Raw genomic sequence first — 23,018 nt, forward strand, 5'->3', positions numbered from 1 at the left:
TCTTTGTTGTCAAATGATTTCATCAAAAATAAAATAGACAAATACATTTACATGGAATTAAAAAGTATGTAAAAATATTACAGATTTTTAAGATAATCTTTCAACCTATTTTTACTGATGACAATGGGATAATAATTTTATTGAACTCTATCTAAGGGCAAAGGGGAGGGAAATCAAATAGATTTCTAAGCTTTCCTTCTGAACCAATTTGAATCCTGAAAATACTTATACTATAAGCAATTCAATGTTATGGTGGCATTAGTAGTAACCTATAAGGAGTTTCAATGAGTTGTAACTCAACTACGGTTAATTTTCAATTATCCTTTCTAAAGTGGGAGGGTAGTAAGAGATAATCTCCAATTATTTTACTTTAAAATACAATGTAAGTTTTGTTTTCTTCTTTCTTCTATCAGATTTACTTTCATGATGTTTGAATCAATTCATTAATTAATTTTGTAATTTAGGATTATAGTGTGGATTGATTATAGCCCATGATATGCTAGTAAACTAGCTCTTTAGGAAACAAAACAAAAGCCTGATTTGTAGTGTTTGCCAATTTCTATGGTATTAATACTTCTATCATAGCCACTTTCAAGTACCAATAGGATATTATGGATGTTGAGTTGGAAGACATGTACAGAATTAACTCTAGGAGCCATAAAAGCCAGCTCCAGCATACCTCTGACAGAGTGATAAACATCTTTGAAAGGTCTTATGCCTACCTTATAATCTTTGAGTGTTTGTAAGAACTGACTAGGCTTCTGATACTAAACCTTCCAAGACTTGAATTAAATTCAACATCGAATTAGTGGATTGTGTCTAATTGTGAGAATTTCGAGCAGAGTTAAATTAGATTACAGATAGGCTGGAGGCCAAGGTGAACAATCTAGGAGGGAGAGAGAGCAGTGATAGGCCTGTTAGTTTGAAGCTAGAAACCCAGTTTGTTTCTAGGACTCTAGGGCCAATGTCCCTATTTGCTCTTATTTGTAGGCACTGACTAGTATGTGCCTGCATAAATGATTATAGAATTAAGTACTTCTGAAATACCTTGCATGAAATATCTATTACCACTTTATGCCTAAAGAAACTGGTTCTAACCCAAAAGGTGAGTTTAAAAGGTTAATTACTGATCATAATTACATCATATTGACATATCAGGGGTAAATTAGAGAAAGGGCAAAATGCTTTATTTGTTTTGGGATTTTAAAAATTGAGCACAACTGACAACATTAACATTTCAAGTACCTGTGCCAGTCTAGAGATGCCAATTGGAGAAACACTACACACAGATAAGACAAGTCACACCTGGTTCCAGTTTACTTCTCTAGATATTTTTAGGCATAATTTTTAAAAGTTAAACTTCAGAAAACGAAAGGAGAAGCCAGATTTAAAGATGCAAAGAATGAAAAATATATCTTAGTATTTACTGAAAAGTTCTTTGTGGTAAGATTGATAGTCATTTCTAATAAATTCTTAATAGGATATATGAAATCATGTTTAATGTAGAAGACATATAGTCCATCTTTTACAATGACAAATCCCTAAAAAAAAACAACAAATAAACTCAAAACAAAATGACAAATCCCTAGTAACAGTGGCATGATGAGTGAGTGGTGGAAGTAGTCCACCTGAGTGCAGCAATAAGGTGCATGCCTATGGAATTCCAAAATAATAATGAATAACAGTCAGTCTGTTTTTAATTTTCTATGCACTGGCAACCCAAAACAATGTCAAGTTAAAATAATCCTCCCTTTCTTGATTGACTGCTCCTACCATACCTCCCTTACTCACTCTTGGTAAGCTACACACAACTAATATTAGGAAATTAAATGTTTGAATCTACCATAACTCTAAAGCATTAGTTGTCTTTTACTAAGTTAAAAGTTTCAACACTTCATGAAACAATGCAAAATTATAAGGTTAAAAGATTCAGTGAAACTATAAAATAGTATTCTCAAATTTCCTAAAGTGATCCTTAAGTTAAAAATAACAATATTTCTTTTTAATTAAGTTGGAAAGTCACATTTTCTACAACAAGCAAGTTGACTTAGCATAGACTACTATAGGTGATCTTGCAGCCCCTGCCAACACAGGTGACATATTCAAATATACCATTTACATATAGAAATTATTGCTTTACTGTAGAAAAAGGAAAATATAAAATTATTTTTGGTTTCATCATTGTAACTCTAAAATTAAATGAAGACTAGTTTAACAAAATGGCAAATAGTACAGGGTCCTGGTTGAGGTTTAATTATACCTCTGCGAGGTCTGAAAAGAGTGCTTGGCTTGTATTACGTCTCAGTGTATCCCAATAGCTTCTGGAGACAAGTTCCTCAGCATCTGTTTTAAGTACCTGTAGAAGTTTTAAGAAGTACATCTGAAATCTAAAGAATAGTCACAAAGAATGATAATTTATACACTTTAAGTCTCTTCTAGCCAACCTTGAAAAGAAAACACATTAGCTTACCTGTTTTGTTTTCTGCTGCGCACAACAGTATTATATTACACTGCTGGTAAACCCAGGGTATTTTCAAAGGTGTAATGGTATATAAGCACTAGTTGGACATACAATGTGGCTTTGTCAAAAAGAATCACATTCCTCAGCCCTCCCCATGCTGTCTACTGAAACATGGGTAACTTCTAAGAAAGTGTGAAACAAAAACTTTATTCACACCTTATGTGAAGTAAATTCATTCTGAGAGTATCGTGGTAATCTTGTAGCAACCTATAAAAATTATGCTTAATTTAAAAATCAATTATTATTGCCTAGTATATATCATGTTGATGCATCAAAGAATAAAAATGACCACATTCACATGTAGAGAAACAATATTCAAATCAATCTAAAACTTGTCAAAAAGAAATATGCCAGTTTAGGTTAAACTAGTTAAAGCTACTCAGGAATTTGGTAGGTTTGTCTACTGTGAGTAGATACGGTACTTTCTACTCTATCGCAAGGACAGAACACTAGCTTCTGTCTCAGAACTGGCTAATCTGAAGATGGTGAAATCATGATTAAGATGTGCAGTCTAATCTTCATATGAAAATGTAGAAGTACAAGCATAACTTGGGTCTCTGTAAAGATAATTAAATGCAGTTTCTGTCAGGATTTATCAGGGAAGATTTCACAGGGTCTCAGGCTTAGTATTCTGGTTCTTGTGAGAAGAAAATGCTGCATGATGTACATAGGAGTGAGTGTCTGATGATGAAGATAACTTTTATTTTTGTGTGTTTATTTTAGTGTCTGGTGCCACTAACAAAACTATAATGTGTTTAGGAGTTATTTCAAAAAGCTAAGCTTGAATTCATTATTATTAATTAGAAAAACACTGCCTACTGCCCATATTTTAATAAAATCTTAATAATAAAGTATTATTTTGCAGGAACCACTTAGATAAATGTAGACATATTTATTACAATCAGTGTAAATGCAGCAATATGTCAGAGAATCTACTCTTCACACCCTCTAGTAACAAAACAAATTTTAAGAGTTATAAGCAAAGTAAAATTAGCTGAATTCAGAACAAAGTTCATCTCTTTATATAAATATATGGTAGAACCTCAATAAATGTTAGCTAGATTGAATATTCTGAAAATATTATCTCAATATTTTTCAATGTGGATACATTTTTTATTGTAATTGAAAAGGTTAGTATATGATAAAGAAAGGGGTTGTTAAACCTATCGGACTAGAAAATCAGGCTGACCACACTATTATTTGGAGGTTAACAGGAATAACTGATTCACTTTGTAAAGTAATGCCTCCTTCCTTCTTCCAACCCTGGTCACCATCACCACTCACACACACACTTCCATATGCACACACACCAACATGGATGACATCAGAAGGATGTTTACAAAATATTAAGGGGTAAAAGTAGTTTGACAAACTATATTGATATGGATCTCTATAGAAAAAAATACACTTTCTGAGCATAGAAAAGAAGTAAATATATTCGAACATAATGATTATCTCTGAATGGTGAGATTAAGATGTTTTCTTTTTGTTTTCTGTTTTAAAATATTTTAAGAATGTATATTTACTTTTTTCAATTAAAAAAATCTTATTTAGAACATAACAGCTTAATAGTCCCTTCTGTCGAAAGCTTTCACACTCAATATTTAGGTCCAAAGATTAAATTATGATAGAATATATAACTGAATTGCTGTAACTGCTGATATATGGTTTTTTTATCCATGCTCTTTTAGAGTTTCTGAGAAAAGGAATAATATTCTCACAGCAACTATTGTCATTTCTTGCATTAAGGGGAAAAAAAGCTAATGTATCAGTGATTTTCTTGGCATAGTCATAGATTCCTATAAATGTGTCTGTTCAGGAGCCAGTATTTAATTTTTTAATGATTTAGCTGATGAGAGTAAATTTTCAGAACATGCAAAACTAGTGGAAAAGCTCAATATCAGAAAAATATAGTATTTAAAATAAGCTTAAAGTAGCAATGAGAATCAGAATAGATTTTATAGCAAGAAATGCAAAGCAGATACAAAACCAAAGTATCTGCCTACAGACTAAGGAGAGACTGAGAGGGGAGATGCCCAAATATAACTAACTGAGCATTGTGATGGTTATGTAATAGACATTAGGATGCTCTGATATGTAAATATGGGAAAATTTGCAAAGAGTTCCTTAAGTCTTCTTCTCAGGGTCTTTGATTACTACATGAACTTTAGGCTTCCTTACTAGAATGTTAAGTCCGTTGTAGACTTTTATTAAAAGAGGTAAAAGAAGACATAGATAGTTCAGAAGAATTTCAAAAATGAATGGCACAGGCAAAATGATGTCCCAAATGTACTGTATTCTGTAAGTGTGACACATTTTTTGCCTAGGTTTAGAGTCTGTTATTAGTAGAGTTTTGGTCAAGAATTCCCTATGCCTTTTTGGCTGAGCTAAAGTAGGAATTCTACTGAAGACATTAATGATAGAAGGAAATTAATGATGACATTAATGATAGAAGGAAAGAAGGAGGTATGATCTGAAAAGTTCCTAGGCTGAAATCCTAAACCCCTAAGTGATAGTATTAGGAGGTGGGGCCTTTGGGAGGGGATTATCAGGTCAAGGTGGGGTGGGGCAGAGCCTTCATGAATGGGATTAGTGCCTATAGAAGCCCAAGGGAGTTCCCTTATCTTCTTCCACCACATAAGGACATAGGGGAAAAAGTGCCATTTATGAGCCAGGAAGTAGATCCTTATCACGCACCACACTGCATCTGCCAGTTCCCGATCTTGGACTTCCCACCTTCCAAAACAATGAGAAATGTTTATTCTTTATAAACCACTCAGTTTATGGTATTTTTATTATAAAAACATGAATTGACTAAAACAGAAGGAAAGAAGGAAGAAAGGAAATAAAAGAAGAGAGATAGGAAAGACGGAAGAGAAAACAGTTAGGAAAAAAGAAAACTGATTTCAAGAAGGGAATATTATCACTGTGGTAAGCAGAATAATGGCTCCCTGAAGAGGTAAATACCCTATTTACAGTAGTATCTGGGAAAGATTATACTCAGAGATTGGGCAGGCTTGGAAAACAAACCAAAACAGAAGCCCAGAGATCAAGAGAGTAAACTGTCTTTACTATTAGTGATGCTCAAAAAACACATACACAAAAATTAAAAACAAACAATAAAAAAATTTGTATAATCTGTGCCATTATGACAACTGTGGCCTGGAAAACTATAATCTGAGACTTGTAATTTCAAATTACATAGAACTGCAATTTTCCACAGAAACACACACACACACACACACACCCTTCCTGGAAAAAAACACACCCTTAACCCAGTCGTAATGAATCTCCACAGACACATTCCAACAAATACATGCTCAAAATACAAAATTACTAAACACAGAAGAGCATAAACCACCATAAGTGAGAACCAACAGAAACAAACAAACAAACAAAAATAGAAGACCTGCCAACTTCAGATATTGAAATTATTAGGTATTGAATATAAAATAAGTTTAATAAGCTTAAAGAATATGAAGCTGTATTTGAAAGGATTTTTTAGTAAAAACAAACTACCAAAAATTAGTTGGCTGATCAGAAAAAGAACTAAATAAAACCTCTGGACATTAAAGATGGAACCACTGAAGCTTAGTATTATATTACATGTAGCTAGAGAGAAAATTAGTGAACACGAATGTAATATGAATAAGTTATACAGAAATGCAATGTGACGATAAAAATATGGCAAATTATTAAAGAAAAGTTAAGAGACATAGAAGACAACATGAATGTCTATGAAAGTTCCAGAAAGTAGTAACAGATAAAATGGTAAAAAGACTATATCCAGAGAGATATTGGCAATGAATTTCCAAGACTTAATGAAAGAAAACAATACCCATACTTGAGAAGCCTGATAAATTTCATGATAAATAAAGGCCAAAAGACAGATACACTATAGTAAAATTGTAGAATATCAAAGGAAACAGAATCTTAAAAGTAGGTAGAAAGAAAAACAAGATTAAGTACAAAATAATTAGATTCAGAGCTTACCTTTCAATTTCAATAACAGAAGCCAGAAGACTGGAATGATATAATTTGCTGAAAATAAATATCAAACTACAATAATATATCTAGTAAAATTATCTTCCCAAATAAGGGCACAGATAAATAAAGATAAAAAATGAATTCACAGAAACAGAACAGATTGGTAGTTGCTAGAAGCAGGTTGAGGGGTAGAGGAGTGGATGAAGATGGTTAAAAGATACCAACTTCTAGTTATAGGATAAGTAAGTCCTGGAGATGTAAGGTACAGCATGGTGACTACAGTTGATATTGTACTATGTATTGGAAGTTGCTATGAGAGTAGATCTTAAAAGTGTTCATCAGAAGAAAAACAATTTGTAACTATCTGAAGTGACAGAGATCAACTAAACTTACTGTTGTACTCATTCTCTAATATATATACATATCAAATTATGTTGTACACTTTAAACTGATATAGTATTATATGTTAGTTATATCTCAATACAACTGGGAAAAAATAAGGGCAAAATAAAGTATTTCCAGAAATAATATCACTTGAGGATATATGTTCTGAGATTAATATTGTAAAAATTAGGAGAGAATGAGATTAAAAAGGAGATTAAGAAATGGCAAATATGTAATTCTAAACTAACACTGATACTATATATTTAAGAAATCTAGTTTCTGAGATTTAAAAAAAAAAAATATTGTATAACCTCAAGTATCCCTGCCAGGAGAACGAAAGACATCAAAGCACTGTAAGACTATTTTTAAGGAAGAGGTGAAGATAGAGCCTATCTAGTGAGAGACTTCATTATTTTAAGTATACTTAGTATTAAAATTTCAAGAATAACTATACAAGAAATAGAAATATAATGAGTGTCTTCTAAACTAATAGGAAAATGAAAAGAGTAAAAATAAATCTTAGTTAATTCAAAAGAAAGGTAAGAAAGAAGAGTATATACAATGGCTAAAATAAATCCAAATAAATTAATAGTCATAATAATGTAAATTGACTGGATTTGTCAAATTAAAAAGTACAAATTATCATCCCATATAAAAAAGAACCAATAAAATACACAGATTATATGCTTTAAAGAAGACATATCTGGATATAAGGAGAGAGGCTGAAAAGATAGATCAGACTTCTATTAATGACAGGATAGTAAACAGCACTGACCTTCTCACTGACAATAACTGAAAAGGTTGGGCAAAATATAAAAGATTCTTTTTAGAAGTATCATAAAGACGTTATTTGCCTCTGGTACTGTGTTGATTGCTGGTGTGGTGGGTGAAACTGCTGGTGCCTTAGTACAGTGACAGCAATGGCATCAAAGACAAATCATTACATTCTATGTAAATCATTACATTCTTCAGTTCCATATACTCACATCAAAGAAATTCACTTAAGAATGTACTTGCTAAAGAATAAAACTTACAATTTTTAAAATTAACCTTTGAGCACACATATTTTTCATATTTATTGTGATGAAACTAGAAACATACATAAAGCACTTCTATCTTCTGAAGTATGATGGCTGTCTTGAGAAAAAAACATTAGTGCAAGGGTTTGTTTTGCAGGATGAACTAGTCATTTATTTCATGAACTGTCATTTTTACTTGCAAGAACAACGGCTAGAGAAACTGTAGTTATTCAGACTTTGGTAGCTGACAGGCATTTTTGTGAAAATGAACCAAGTGAGCCTGTCACTTCAGGCCAACAACTGATAGTATTTGTTGCCAAAATAACAAGTTGCAACAGGTTGAATGCAGAAACATCTATGAGAAACAGCTCTCTTCTATTAAACCAGACATTATAGAGATTTGCAAAAAATGTGAAATACCATTTTCTTCACTACATTTTTAAACTTATTTTTCATAAAAAATATCTAACTTGTGAATTTATTATTTCTAAACAGATTAATAAATACTTTTAAATTTCTCTTTTAATTTCTAATGTGATAAATATAGATGCAACCAACATAAAAACTCTTTTGGGTCCTCTATACTTTTCAAGAATGTAAAGGGATCCAGAGAACAGAATGCTTGAGAACTGCTGTTACAGTAAAAAAATTAAGTGAACTAGGATTTGATACAACAGTGCATATGAAACTGACAATCCTGATGGTTGTGTCAAAGAAGCAAGAACAGAAAAATTCATATAATATTATTCCATTTGTATGAAGCACAAAAATGGGTAAAACTAATATTGTGGAGGATGCATTAAGTAGGTGGTGAAACCCCAAAGCAAAGCAAAAAAGTGATTTATATAAAAGTAATGATTGTGGTTATCTTTTTGGAGGAGAAGGAGGGATTATGACTAGAAAGACCTATGAAGGGGCATTTGGGGACATGGCAATGTTTTATTTATTGATATATATGAGGATTAAGCTTTTATTATTCTTTATTTTATATTTATATTTTGTTTGCAGTAAATTTCTGAACTAAAAAGTGTATTTTAAAAATAAGAGAAAGTTTCATCATTATTAGAGTAAAAAATAAAATAAATAGAAATATACAAAATATTAATAAAAATAAAGTTGATATATTTTTTTGACAATTATATTGATTTTTAGGCAAAAAAAACATTTCTAGAGATCTGTCTTATATCAGGCAATAACAACACTTCAAAATATATAAAAAATTTAAAATAACAAAATTTTAAGTAGAAATTAACAAGTCTATCATTGTAATGTATACTTTAACATACTAATTAACAGATCAAGCTGACAAAAACATTAATGATACAGGTTTAAAACCTGTATTAACATGTTTGGTCTTAACAATATAACCCTATACCCCCAGTTGGAGAATACACATTCTTTTCAAACACAGACATTGTTTTAGTCCATAAAACATGTCTCAACACATGTTGAAAACTGTATAAAAATTGGCATGTTTTCTGATTACAACAGAATTAGGGTAATTAGAATAATCTTTAAAAAACTTAAAGAAATCATATGGGGCATTTCAAAGTAAAATGTACTTGACTCTGCACTATTTATTCTTTTGAATTTTTTATACTTATTTTCATTGCTGTGGCAAGATAATCAAAAGTTGAATATGAGAAATATGGGAAGAATCACGGTTGTTTGCAACAGAAAAGGCTATAAGGTAACTATCTTCATAGATATGAAGGAGAATGTTCAACCTTACACTCTACCAAGAAATAATTTGACATAATACAGGCAGAAACTCCTGTAAGAGTGATTAAATTTTCTAACAGGCTATTGCAGAGGCCACAGAACCTCTCTATAGTCAAAGTCAGGAGGGTCCCTACCTTTCCTGAATGAACTTCATTCAGGAAACTTCTTCCTAACAGTAGAATCTTAGGTTATATTCAGCTCCAGGATCTGTACTCGCATTAGATACTTTGACACTACAGTTGATCTACAATTTTGGAAACCAGCACATAACTACCAGTTAATATAGAACATTGTACTAATATATTTGTGCAATATGGATATCATGGTATTTCATATAAATTTTGGGGCCAACTAAATTTTTTTCTAATTTTAAACAAGTTTCCCTTGGTGCTTCCATTTTTAAATTTTTTTAAATAATCATCCCCTTCTGAACAAAAAATCATTCTATTAGAGGAAAAAAAAAGTCAGTATATATAACCAAGTAAACCCTAAGGGAGTTGAAAAGTCATGTAATCCATTTAATAATAAGATGGTGTCATTTAAAATGACATCAAGTTATATCCCCTTAAAATATGTGTTTTATATTCTTAGATGGAAAAATGATGTCTTCAGTTAAATAATAAAAATAAACAAACATTACCACAATAAAATGTAAAATCATATATTTACTTTCCTATTAAATAAGCAAATAATATAATTGAAATAGGCAATTTAAATCTGCTTAATATTATTCTCTTACTGTCTGAGTGACTGCAATTTGTATATGTAAATTAAACTAGAGCTATGTTAGTACCTGTTTCCTTTTAACAATAATACTCTGGAATGTATATGTTTAATAACTGCATAATCATCTATATGAAAATTATTTGCATTTAAAGGAAAAATATAAAATGCCAGTTGGAAAAAAGGGTCATGCAATGACACACGAGATTAGAAGATTAAGTAATAAACTCACAAGTATTATTAACATTTATTAAGTGTTGGAGGGCATACGGCATTATAATCAGATTTTCATTTTATACATTCTTACAAATTTTTGCAATGATTAATAGAGGAACATTAAAATCTTTAAGAAAATGGCAGACTTTATCTAATGGAAAACAGTAGTGAATTTTGCTGTAAAAGTTCAAAGTAATTGTAAGGTATCAATTATGTTTCAGTCATAAGGATCTCATGGACTTGGCTTATTCTCCAACATGTTCTAGGTCCATTCCTTGTGGCTGAAGCAAGATAACTTGGGTTTATTTTTTGCTGAATCATTCTCCAATGTATGTTCAAATCTAGGACAGAGTTTATTTTATTGTTTGGAATTTTGATTAACTCTCCAACATAGGAGACAGCATACCTGCTTGTAGAGTTGGACACTATAACACTTTCAGCAGGACACTGAATCAGTAAACCTGAATTCAAGGGCTTCTCTCAGAGGGAGTTTCTATAATTTGAAAGATCCTTCTAAGTGACTTAAGGATCCTGGGGAAATTAAATGAACTGTGCACATTTACATACAAAAGGGGCTATGGCCTATTCTCAGTTGTTTAGTAGCTGGGCTAACCAACAAGCTCTGACTTTCCAGGAAGAAGGAAAGAAGAAGAAACCTTAGCATAAGTATATCCGGAAGATCATTTGCAGGAACTCTCAACTTTTTCAAGAAAAGAAGAGTCTGAAAATCATAATCCTCTTTGCGAAATAACATGATACACTGATATATTAAACATATCAGGTATCATACCAGACTTCTGTATATACCACAGGCAGTATCCAGTAATCAAAAATTTTAGAAAAATTTTGCAGAAATACTGATGACTAAGAAAAGTCTATCTATTAATATTCTCTTTATTAGAATTGAGAAAAGACTATATCTGATGGAAAGATCTAGATCTGAAAATACCTGTGTTCTGCAGGAGCAAAGCCTGAGAATCTGCTCCATAATTTGTACTTAACTCTTCAAAAACTGCTGAAAAATATAAAATTTTGATTATTTTACCAGAGCTGTTGTTCACTCAGCTTTTCCTTATTTTAATCTAAAGTTAAAAATATACAATTGCTCTGTAAATTTTATTCTTCTCATAAATCTAGGAAGGAAATAAAAATTTTGGCTTGGCTGCACCTTATCATATTCAATAAATTCCTAAACATTCTCAATAGCAGATATAGCTGTATATAAAGAAATAGCATTATAAGTATAACAGGTGAGGGCTATTTACATAAAGAACATTTAAAGTATTGTACATACACTATTAGTAGGAGAATGGTATCCATAAAGTTGAAGACGCTGACATAGAGCACAAAGGGCCAAATGAAGTGTCACATTTCAGAATGAACCCAAGTATAGCAAAAGAAAAAAGAAAAAGACGACAAAATAATCAATTAGGAAGGGCAAATCATTATGCTACATTCTATATAGAGCACACACACAAGTGGGATAAATGTTAAAGATGAGTAGCAAAGTTTTCAAATCTCATATAATTAAATATTAAATGAATCTGCTCATTTCAACCATTTTCATTTTAACTTTCTGATAGAACTATTGCTTTGAGTAAAACATTCCTCTGAAGTACACAGTTCCATTTAGACATGCTTCAGCAATTCTATACGGGTTAGGGGAAAAATCTAGATGTAGCAGCATGGCAGTGGAAATGGTATGAGAGATCTGCAGTGGAATCTTGTTCTATTTTTAGTGCTGTGATCTTAGGCAAGTTAATGAACTTCTCTAAGATGGCTTTCTCATCTGCAAAACAGGTATGATACTTACCTGGCAGAAATGTAATGAGGACTACATGGGAGTAACATTTATAATGGATATAGCACAGAGTGTCTCAGAAACGTTATGCTGCCTTCTTTCCTTCTGAAGCATATACTGGTAAGTGGCTACATGTTTTAGCTCATTTAATCCCTGTAACGATCACATGTGGTCATTACTACTATTATCCCCATTGCACAAATTAAGAAACTGAGGCACAGGCAGGTTAGGACCTGTTCAAGGTCACCCAGATAATGAATGACAGAGCTAACATTCAGACTTTGAAAATCTGGTTCCTGAGTCTGTGCTACACTGTCTCCCTAATGGAATCTATATATTTTCACTATAAGCCAAATATCAACTGTTTAAAAACTCAAAAATCTAATCAGTTCAGATTTGCATTATTTAAAATGTGGCAAAAATCAACAATATGTTACCTCTAATTATCAATGTTGTTAAACATAATAAAAATATTTGTAGAGAGTTGTACTGTCTTAGAATGTTGTTTGTTTAGTTCAGAGGCTGTACTAAAAATCATTTCTGAATTGTTTTAATAGCTAAATTATGTAAATAAATTTCAGGTGCACTAATTAAACTGTACGATAAACACCTATGAGAACCTGTGCAGATCAATGTCTCTAGGAAGCATTTCTTTACATATAAGCAAATTATACAGTATATTACTTATAAATTATTTTTGTTTTTTAAAACAAGTCTCCTCCGTATATTTACTAGAGAATGCTTCACTGACCTATATACATTTAAAATTATACAATTTAGGGTATGCTAATATAATTTAAATTTCATAATTCAGATAGACTTTCCCTAATTAATCCAAGTTAGTGAGGTTTTATTGTATCACTATTATGAACTATTTGCATTAAATCAGCATTAACTTTACCTAAAGCTCAGAGCCCAGCTTTGTGCTGACACTGTAACTTTTCCCAATATGGGTTGTCTGCTATCATTTTTCCTTTTCCTCTCTCCCTTTGTTATTTGATTTATGTATTTTAGTAAATGTTAAAGATTAGAACAGTATTGTGTTTTTCCTGAAAGATCCATAACTCCTTTTTGGAAGTAGCATAAATAAACAAAAAAATATTCTGAAACTAATGTAAAAATTGTGTTTCAATTATGCTTAAATTACAAAAATTAAATTTGTATCTACCACTGAAATATAATCTATTCTATCACTGAGGTATATCAAAAGATTAATTAACAAGTTCATGTTTTATTAACAACTTGCTTATCCAGTTAAGTATATTTAATCTATCAAAATTAAAATAATTGCTTACTCGTTCAGTATGTTATCTACAGAAAACAAAATTTCTGAAGGTATTTAATTATCCATTGTTGTTTGCTAATACTCTAAAAAATGGCATTATGGGGTTAATTCCTTTGGGATTTATTGATTATAATTTGAAAACCATGAGACCTGAATTAGAGAACTTGAAATGCTCCTTTTAATCCTTGGCTAACATTATAATCAGCTCTTTGATTTTTTGAGTGTCTTCTATAAGCTTTGTCAATTAGAATATTGGGGGTGGCTCACCAAATATTGATAACTATATCACAGTCAAAAATCCTATGAAAAATAGGTATTTCACATCCTGATAATCTGATTTTATTAATATAAATATAAATACACACAATCTATTAGGATTGAATATGGCACCATTTGCTACAGATAATCCATGTTTTTAAAAAACTTATTACATATCCTTACAACAATGAAAATAAAAAATGTTGCAACTCTCTGAAGTTAATTATTTGAATTCCAAGTAGACCAACTAAACTACTGTACAGAGCCACTAGTTTGCAAAGGAAACAGTTATCATTTACATCTCAACAAAACTGTGTTTCTGCTATCTAAGTAAGTACCAGATGAAAAATATGTTATAATGGGTAAAAGTGCAGTTTGGGAACTGCCCAGGTTAGACTCCAATCTTGGCTTTTCCATAATTACAGATAATAACAGAATTGTTGGCAAGTTAAATGCATGCAAATCATCTACTACAGTCCCTGATAGTAAGATCTCAGTACCTGTTTGTTATTTTTATTATGTGAACCTAGGATACTATCAGGCTGAACTATATGGGACAAAGAGAAAACTGGTAGGAAAATGGTGGGAAATGTTGCTTAACTCTACCTTCAGAATAAGTTGAAAACATTACTCATCCGTGAAGAGCCTGTATTTCTAAGAATTCAAAGAAACATTATTTCCTTGTTTTTGCTTCCACATTCATATGGCTATAGTGCCACTAAATTCACTCACATACATAATTAAATCTTTGCAATTCACCTTTAAATTTTTTCATGCATAATGATCTGTATTAATCTATTATATGATATACCCTTCAAATCTCATGGTTAACAACAATATGGATGAAAATGATATAATGAGTGTGATTACAGACACAGATGTTTAATATCAATATTTGATATAATATTGATACAGATGCATATAAATCTGAAGCAATTTTTCTATGTAAGAACTTTAGGAAGTTTTCCTGAAAGGGACAGCTCCAAAGTTACAGACTTTAAATATTCTTTCTCAACAAGAATAAAATAATTCTCAGCTAGAAAACCCACCTTAAACTACTATAAATTATTCTTACCAGCATTGCACGTTTTTCTTCATCTCCTTTTGTTTCTCTCTTTTCATTTTTTTTCCTGAATATCTCTTGAAGCTGAAAAAGAAAGTGATCACAAATAAAATATCCAGTGAGTTTCTTCTACCTACTTACCACTCTGCTATGTATATATTCTAAAGGAATTAGCTTCATCTACCAAGAACATTAAAACTACTATAGATACATTTTCTGATACCAATTTTTTTTCCTGAGAAAAAGAAAACACATCCTTTGCAACTGGCAGCCTATGGTTCAGTTAAATGTGCACAATTATAGCTTTATCTCTAAGACATAAAGACAGGGAGTCTGTAACACAAATAAAAGATGAAGACTACTGGGGTATAAAGAACACTGGAATAGAATTCAGGGACTCTAGGGTTGAGCCCATCTTCTGTCACATGCTAATTTCATGATGGTGGACAGGTCATTCATCCCTTACGAGGCTCCAATGTACTCATATATGAAATGAGGATGCCCTCTAAAGTCCCTTTCAGGTAACTGTACATTGTGGTGGAAGCATGCGCTCTGCGTATAACCCCCTGAGTAAGATACTCTAATTATTCAAGGGATTGTTTTCCATTTTGGGAACATGGAGATAATTCCTTACTTCAGAAGAGTATCTCTTTTCTCCATTATTACTGAGGCATATCACAAATCTTGTAAGAATGTTGTGCAGAGTAAATATTACAGATAGTTACTCAGGCACATCACCTGTCAAATAGTAACCACTCAAGACATGTCAGCTATATTATCAATGGTATTATTTCCTCTTTAAAATCCTATTTTATGGGCAGCCTGGGTGGCTCAGGGGTTTAGCACCGCCTTCAGCCCAGGGCATGATCCTGGAGACCCGGGATAGAGTCCCATGTCAGGCTCCCTGCATGGAGCCTGCTTCTCCCTCTGCCTGTGTCTCTGCCTCTCTCTCTCTCTCTCTCTCTCTGTCTCTCATGAATAAATAAATAAAATCTTTTAAAAAAAAATCCTATTTTACATATGGAAGCCTAATCCTCTATCAGAGCTTTCTGGTGAGGTTGCTGTTCTTGGCCGTGTAACTTGAATAGGTTTCTTTTTTTTTTTTTTAATTAATTAATTAATTTATGATAGTCACAGAGAGAGAGAGAGAGAGAGAGAGAGAGGCAGAGACACAGGCAGAGGGAGAAGCAGGCTCCATGCACCGGGAGCCCGATGTGGGATTCGATCCCAGGTCTCCAGGATCGCGCCCTGGGCCAAAGGCAGGCGCCAAACCGCTGAGCCACCCAGGGATCCCCTGAATAGGTATTTTTAACTCGTTTCATTTTGTATGGCAATACTTGAAAGTCAAATAAAATGTAGTATCTCCCAAGACAGTAATGACACAAATAGAGTACAAAATAAAAATTATTAACAAATATATTTATTTTCATACTTTTTCTTCATGAAAAGAGTTTTTATAGCAAAGGTTATTAATAAACATTTTATAAATAGGCAAAAGAATCATAGATTTTAGACCTCTATGAGGAAGTAAGCTCAACTCTACCCCCTGCTTTCAGGAATTCTTTGCTGTTTACAAATAAAACAAACAAACAAAAAAATGACTTACAAAGGCAGCAGTATAGCCACTCCAAAGAGTACACTGCAGCTTTTTATAAGAGTATAAAGGGGAAACAGAAGTTCTCTATGAATGTTTTTACCTCCTATCTCCACAAACAGACAATATTCCAAATGGCGTCTATACAGGCATCTTTCAGCAGACTGAGTTCTAAAAGTTACTCTGTTAGTCAATGGGGTAGAACTTGGCAGTGTTGCCACAGAAAATTTATTAAAAATCATTTAGATTACTAGGCCCATTTTGAAAGACCTAAAGTTTTATGCTATTATAACAAAACTATATTAAGTTAAATCTGTGTATTTTAGCATGTTAGGAACATATGTCTATTTTGCAGTGAAACTGGAAACTCTTACCTCCCCACCATCCTGAAAAGCACTCAAATGAAGGGCCCTTCATGGCTCTATGTCTAATTGTGTGGCTTAGGGACTGTCCTCAGGCAAGGGCTACATGGGTATTAGAGCAAGCCATTTGAGAGATCCCAGTAATTAATCTGCTGGCTTCCTTTTGAATGGCTACTGATTAGCTAGGACAAAGATTTTGATCTGTTCCCTTTCCTACCACAGAAAACCATGATTTCATAGTTTCTCTTCCACATTCCAGCCTCTGAGGAAAATAGTAAGCTGTTTAAGAGGTTTTTTGAGGGATTTTTTTAATGGCTTGTTACAAAGGAAAATAATAAATAAAATGGCTATTTATTTACTATCTTTCCCTTTTCTCTTTATTAGGAAATACAGGTAAAAACAGAGTTGAACATAAATGCTAAGGGTAGGACTTGTTACTGTAAGGATCTCTTCTTCGGAGAAAAAATAGAATAGGCATTTTGTCACACAAGCAGATGCTTGTTCCATGGGTAAAAGGAAATAGAAAAATTCTGGAAGAGGGAGTGGCAAGATGAGTGAGCTGTGAGCAGTGAGATGATGTTGCCAAAAAAGTACCAATGCTGAATCCATCAGGTAAGAAAGACTGAAGGTAGATAGGTAGATAGCTAAGAACCATCTTATTTCTTCTTACTTTAGATCACCCCTGTTCAAAGATAAGAGAAGGGAATAGCAAAATGGTGACAAGACTGGAATGTAAGGCAGTCATGAGTGGAAGAGAAAAGCAGAAAGAAAAATCACAAATCCTATTATGAGGAGGAAAGGAAGTTCTGTGGCAGAGCTGTGGCTGGGGGCTGATACGATGGGGTATGAGTCTAACTGAGCATATACCACCTCTCTGAATGGCCTGTATCCACCCAATGGAAAGTATCTGACTCATTTCAAATGTTCAGAAAACATGTAAACAAGTATAATCATCTTTATATAATGGGTACAATTTATAATTTTATAATATAAAATTATTTAAAGTACACAATACTATACTTCTTTTAAGGTGAAAGCATAAATTTTTCACTCTTCCTTCTACATTATTCCAAATGATGCAAAAACATAAGAATATAAATAAGCAATATTTAACTATTGATGAAATGCAGCATTTAATATACATACCACCAAAAACTCCTTTTTATCCACCATCTCATTGCCATCAGTGTCAAACATGTTGAAAGCTATTCTAAAACCTGCATGTGGCTCTGCCAGAAAGAATAGAAAAGTACTTGTGAAATGGAAATTTTTTTAAAGATTTTATTTATTTATTCATGAGAGACACAGAGAGAGAGAGGCAGAGACGTAGGCAGAGAGAGAAGCAGGCTCCTTGCAGGGAGGCCGATGTGGGACTCGATCCCAGATCCTGGGATCATGCTCTGAGCCAAAGGCAGACGCTCAACCGCAGAGCCATCCAGGCATCCCTGGAAAAATGTTTTTAAAGTACAGTTGTAAAGAGTTAATTGTACAAAAATACTTTCTTTAACCAAGAGATTAAAAGCAGTAGGTTACTAATAGTTAAATATAATAAAAGCACTCTCTCGCGCGCGCACGCGTGCTCTCTCTCTCTCTCTCTCTATATATATATATATATATTTCTGCTTCATTTATTAGCATACTTAGTAACAAAATTGATAATACACTTTGAAAGCATTTGTGTGATACCTGCTGCACAGCACAGACAGTAATATTTAACTACCTTACTTCTAAAAATAAATACTTCTTTTTGTTATCCAAGTTTGTCAGTTTAAAAGGGAAATATCAAATCATCACTTATGTTCAACACTTAGAACAAAAGAATAAAAATATGACACAATGGTCCAGTCCTGATTCTTAGGAAAATCACAATGGAAATGACCTATGAAAATAAATGTCAAGCATAAGAGATTACATATTTGAGTTTAAACTTCTAGAAGCTTCAGAAGCAGAAACATAAAAAAGGCTTGAATAATTCTCAATTCCCCCAAAATACAAGGAACAATTGCTTTTCTGAGAAAGACATACTTTTACACACTAAGAACTGCTTTAATTTTATGAACCTTATAATGAGGGTCAATCCCTTTATCCCTTCTAAAGCATAAAGAAGAAAATCTGAACAGAAGAAACTTTGAATATGTCCTTCAAAGAAGAGCTCAGTGCACATGCCTTTGAGAAACATCTGACCTTTGTTTTTCTTAAAGAATTCATCCATTCATTTATTTTAGAAAGAGGTAGATAGTGCATACACACACACACACACACACACACACACACCCAGGTGCATATGCATGCATGAGGTGGGGAGGGGCACAGGAGGGGGGGAGAGAGAATTTCAAGCAGAATCTGTGCTGAGGCAGAGCCTGATGCAGGGGTCAATCTCAAGACCCAGAGATTATGACCTGAGCCAAAAACCAAGAGTCAGTAGCTTAAGGGGGACTGATCCACCTAAGTGCCCTTCTGACCCTTTCTTTGGAGATGACTGGCAAAAAGTTTTTAAAAGGGGCCTCCCACAGATACATTTGGTATTACCTGTCATAAAATCTTGAAGCTAGCAAAAGAAAAGCATGTAATCCTACTTTCTTAACCAGTAATAACTGTCTCCGAATATAATGGAAACAGAAGCCAGTCTTATATGCAAGCTCATTTCTTGCATATAGTTTAGTAACTGAACTTTCTTTCATTAGCATTCAGTTAAGAAAGAAAACATTTCATCACCTCTGATAACCCAGTTTTAAGCTTTAAAATGATCTTTAAAATGTACAATGAAAAGAAGTCCTTACAAGCACTGTTTGGAAGGGAAAATGAAGTTAAAACAATAAAAAGCAAAGAAGAAAGAACCATAGACAGGTAAGGTAGATTCTCTAGCCCACTCCCTACCAGCTCTGTTTTCACATTTCTGTTGGTTCTACTCTAAAAGACATTACATTTTTTTGGTTCAAATTCCCAGAAGTTTCTCAAGTGGGTCCTGAACTCCAAAGGAAGATTCACTGCATTCAAAGATCCCAACCTTTACATATAAGCAAAACCACCATGTATTTTTTCCAGCACTCTTAACCATACCCTGTAGCATCTCAACAAATGGTTTTCCTAACCAGTTCTATTTTATTCTTGCCAGTCACTCTGCTGCTTTAGGTATTTCAAACTTAGAGTTTTATAAACCAAAGTTGTTCTATAGCTAATAACATTAACTTTTTAACAAGTCTCTGAGACACTCCCTGGCACTCTTCTCTAATTTTCAAGGCATATTCCTCATTGACTATCCTTGAATCATAGTGTCTTCTAGTCTGGAACAACCTCAGATAGTGCTATTACCACCTGCACCAACGCTTCTTGTTCTTCAGCACCAACATTTTAATTTCATTTTGAGTCCAGGAGAAAAAAAAATACAAGAAAAAAATAAAGGATGATAATTTTCGAAATACATATGCACAATGTACATTCCCCAAACTTCCCGTAATAGAACTCCAACATAACATTTATTACTAAATTCAGAATAACACAATGGCTCTTAATTTACTAATCCTAGAAGTACAAGGAATTTTAGGACTTGTTTCTAATGACAGAGTTTCACTGATAATTTGTATTTCCATACATCTCCACAAATCCCCACAAACAGAAATCCCTCTAGTGATATTCTTCCATTTATTCTTTTTTTTCACTCATTTACCAACTGGTTTTTGATAGGCTACCATGTGCTAGACACTGTCCCTGATACAGAGATGGACAAAAAAGAGACAATCTTTGCCATCATGGACTTTGCATTCAAATATGGGGAGATAGACAAGAACATGAAAACCAAAAAAACAAATACTTTCAAACAGTTTTAAATGCTATGAGGAAAATAAAGCAGGGTAAAGGGATAAAAAAGGGAGAGGTAAGAGAGGGAGCCATTTTAGGGAAGACTGTCAAAATGGGTCCCTATTTCACATTCAAAGGAAACCTGAATAATGTTTATTATCATGAGGCTCTTGAGGAAAAAGCACTGATGGCAGAGGGAGCAGAAAGGACAAATTCCTGAGGTGAGAATTCAAGGAACAGAAAAGCCAGGTGGCTGCCTCACAGTCAACGGTAGCAAGTAAGTTCCTGCATTAAATGCAATGAAATTTAACTGAAAACATTAGTAAGCCCTTCATATATTTCATAAAAATTGCTGCGTACGAAAGGCAGAGAATTACAAAGCTGTTTTAGGATGTAAGATGGGTATTCTGATACACTCGCTAGTTAGAAGACTCATTCTTTCACGCTAGTCTTAAGAAATATGTGATTTCAATGAGTGTACTAGGAAATTTACAAATCCCTATATGACTTTCATGTAGATTAAACCACAAGAACTATGATATAGTTACGATATATGATATAAAGCTTATAATTTATGAGCATAAATACACCATAAAAACATTTATGTTTTCGACTCTTAATAGTGTTATGATTAACATTTGCTGCTAACATTTAGACATGAGTTTTGCAAAATAACCATGGATAATCTAAGGTGATTTTCAATAGTAAGAGAATCTAAGATTTATTTTGCAAGATTCTCATTTAAAAAGAAAACTATCCAAAAGTAGATTTAATGAGTACACTTACTTGTTAAAATACATAAAAGAAAAAGATATTCTGTGTAAGAAATCACACCTAGAAGAAAAACAATATTAGTAATGCTATATTTCAAATATTACTTTATATTTATCAAGTAAAATATTATTCTTATAACAATAAGCAATATTAATAAGGAACTTATTTAAAGAACTAAGTATTGTCTTAAATAAGACTAAATTATTATAAAAACACAGCAAAAGAAGCAACACAATTAACTGATTTGTTTCACAATGCCTCCGTAGAAACCCACGCAAAATTCCCATTAATGCTGCTAGATATATTGGCAAAGAAAGGAAAATTATACTATTTACTAACTTTAAACTTAGGTCAATGGATGAATCTAACATAAAACAAAAAGGTTGAAAATGGTTAAACTTTAAAGTGTTTAAAGTGCTTAATTACTTCTTAGTAACTCTTGAAAAAAAACATTTAGATATTCTTGCTTACAAATCAGATTTCTGTATTGCATTAAAAAAATGAAACTGTATTTACCACTTTTCTGCTTTCAAGTTACCATTTATTATTCTTGACAAACTTAATGCTTCTATCAAATGTACTCTAAGATATATTTGTTTTAATTAAATGGCTTACATTTTCTGAATATTGGATCCTGAATTCCCTGTAATCCCAGAATTACAAAGCCTAAAAGGCATTTGTTTGTAGTAAATACAAATATATAATCTGTTACTCAGAATCTTGCTTTTGGATGTAACACCCAAAACTAGAATAATGCTTAGCTGAGTTTCCAGGTGGACCTTGAGAAAATTAAAATCAGGAATAAGTCAACAACACTTCTCCAGATATCAGATAATTCTAATGTTCAGTAAAAAGGTGTACAAAAATCCTTAAGTAATCAGATCATAAACCTTGAAACTCCATTTTACCTGATGTTCTTTTAGGCTACCCCCTCTTTGTTACAGAACAAAGAAAGGAGTCACTGTCAGGCAGTTTGTCAGAAGACTTGAAGGGAACTGGCTAGAGGCCCTGAAAGCATTCTCTTCTTTTGTTTATACTACAATATTGTGACCTATGGACAGATAGTTCTGGTTGACTGCCATGAATGTTATGGGAGAAAGATTCTGGAATGGTCAATGTATATAAATATACAATACCTAGGTTCCATAGGATCCCTCAAAAAGGAAGGAAGGAAGGAAGGAAGGAAGGAAGGAAGGAAGGAAGGAAGGAAGGAAGGGAGGGTAAAAAGAAAGAGAGGGAGGAAGGGAGGAAGGAAGGAAACAATAAAACAAGAAAGGAGGAAAAAAGGAGAGAAGGAAAACAGGATTAGAAAATGGGCTCTATGTCACTACAATCCATCTCACTGACTGTTGTTCTAACTAACCTGGTGGAATACAAAAGAGATGCTGGTTGGTATAAAGAAGTTTAATAACCACTATGTATCTTTTATTTGTTAATTGACTCAAGATTTCCCTCAGTGTACAATTATTTAACAGTTAGAGTACTAATCATAGTTATCATGGCAGGTACTT

At 32.8% G+C, this 23,018-nt stretch overlaps 1 protein-coding gene across 2 annotated transcripts in view; it reads right to left on the reverse strand.

The window, feature by feature from the left end:
* The window catches only part of MICU3 (mitochondrial calcium uptake family member 3), a 102,717-nt gene that overhangs the window by 18,920 nt on the left and 60,779 nt on the right, over positions 1-23,018 (reverse strand). The window contains exons 5-9 of one of the 2 annotated variants that reach the window (XM_041752496.1): positions 21,520-21,567; positions 18,082-18,164; positions 14,992-15,063; positions 11,867-11,905; positions 2,261-2,356 (exon numbers count right to left, since the gene is read on the reverse strand). In XM_041752496.1, coding sequence (XP_041608430.1) covers positions 2,261-2,356; positions 11,867-11,905; positions 14,992-15,063; positions 18,082-18,164; positions 21,520-21,567 — 338 coding nt within the window. The remainder of the gene's footprint in view (positions 1-2,260; positions 2,357-11,866; positions 11,906-14,991; positions 15,064-18,081; positions 18,165-21,519; positions 21,568-23,018) is intronic. The other variant, XM_041752497.1, reaches the window with a different exon arrangement.

Source organism: Vulpes lagopus, chromosome 4, assembly GCF_018345385.1.
Source record: "Vulpes lagopus strain Blue_001 chromosome 4, ASM1834538v1, whole genome shotgun sequence".
Classification (NCBI taxonomy): Eukaryota; Metazoa; Chordata; class Mammalia; order Carnivora; family Canidae; genus Vulpes; species Vulpes lagopus.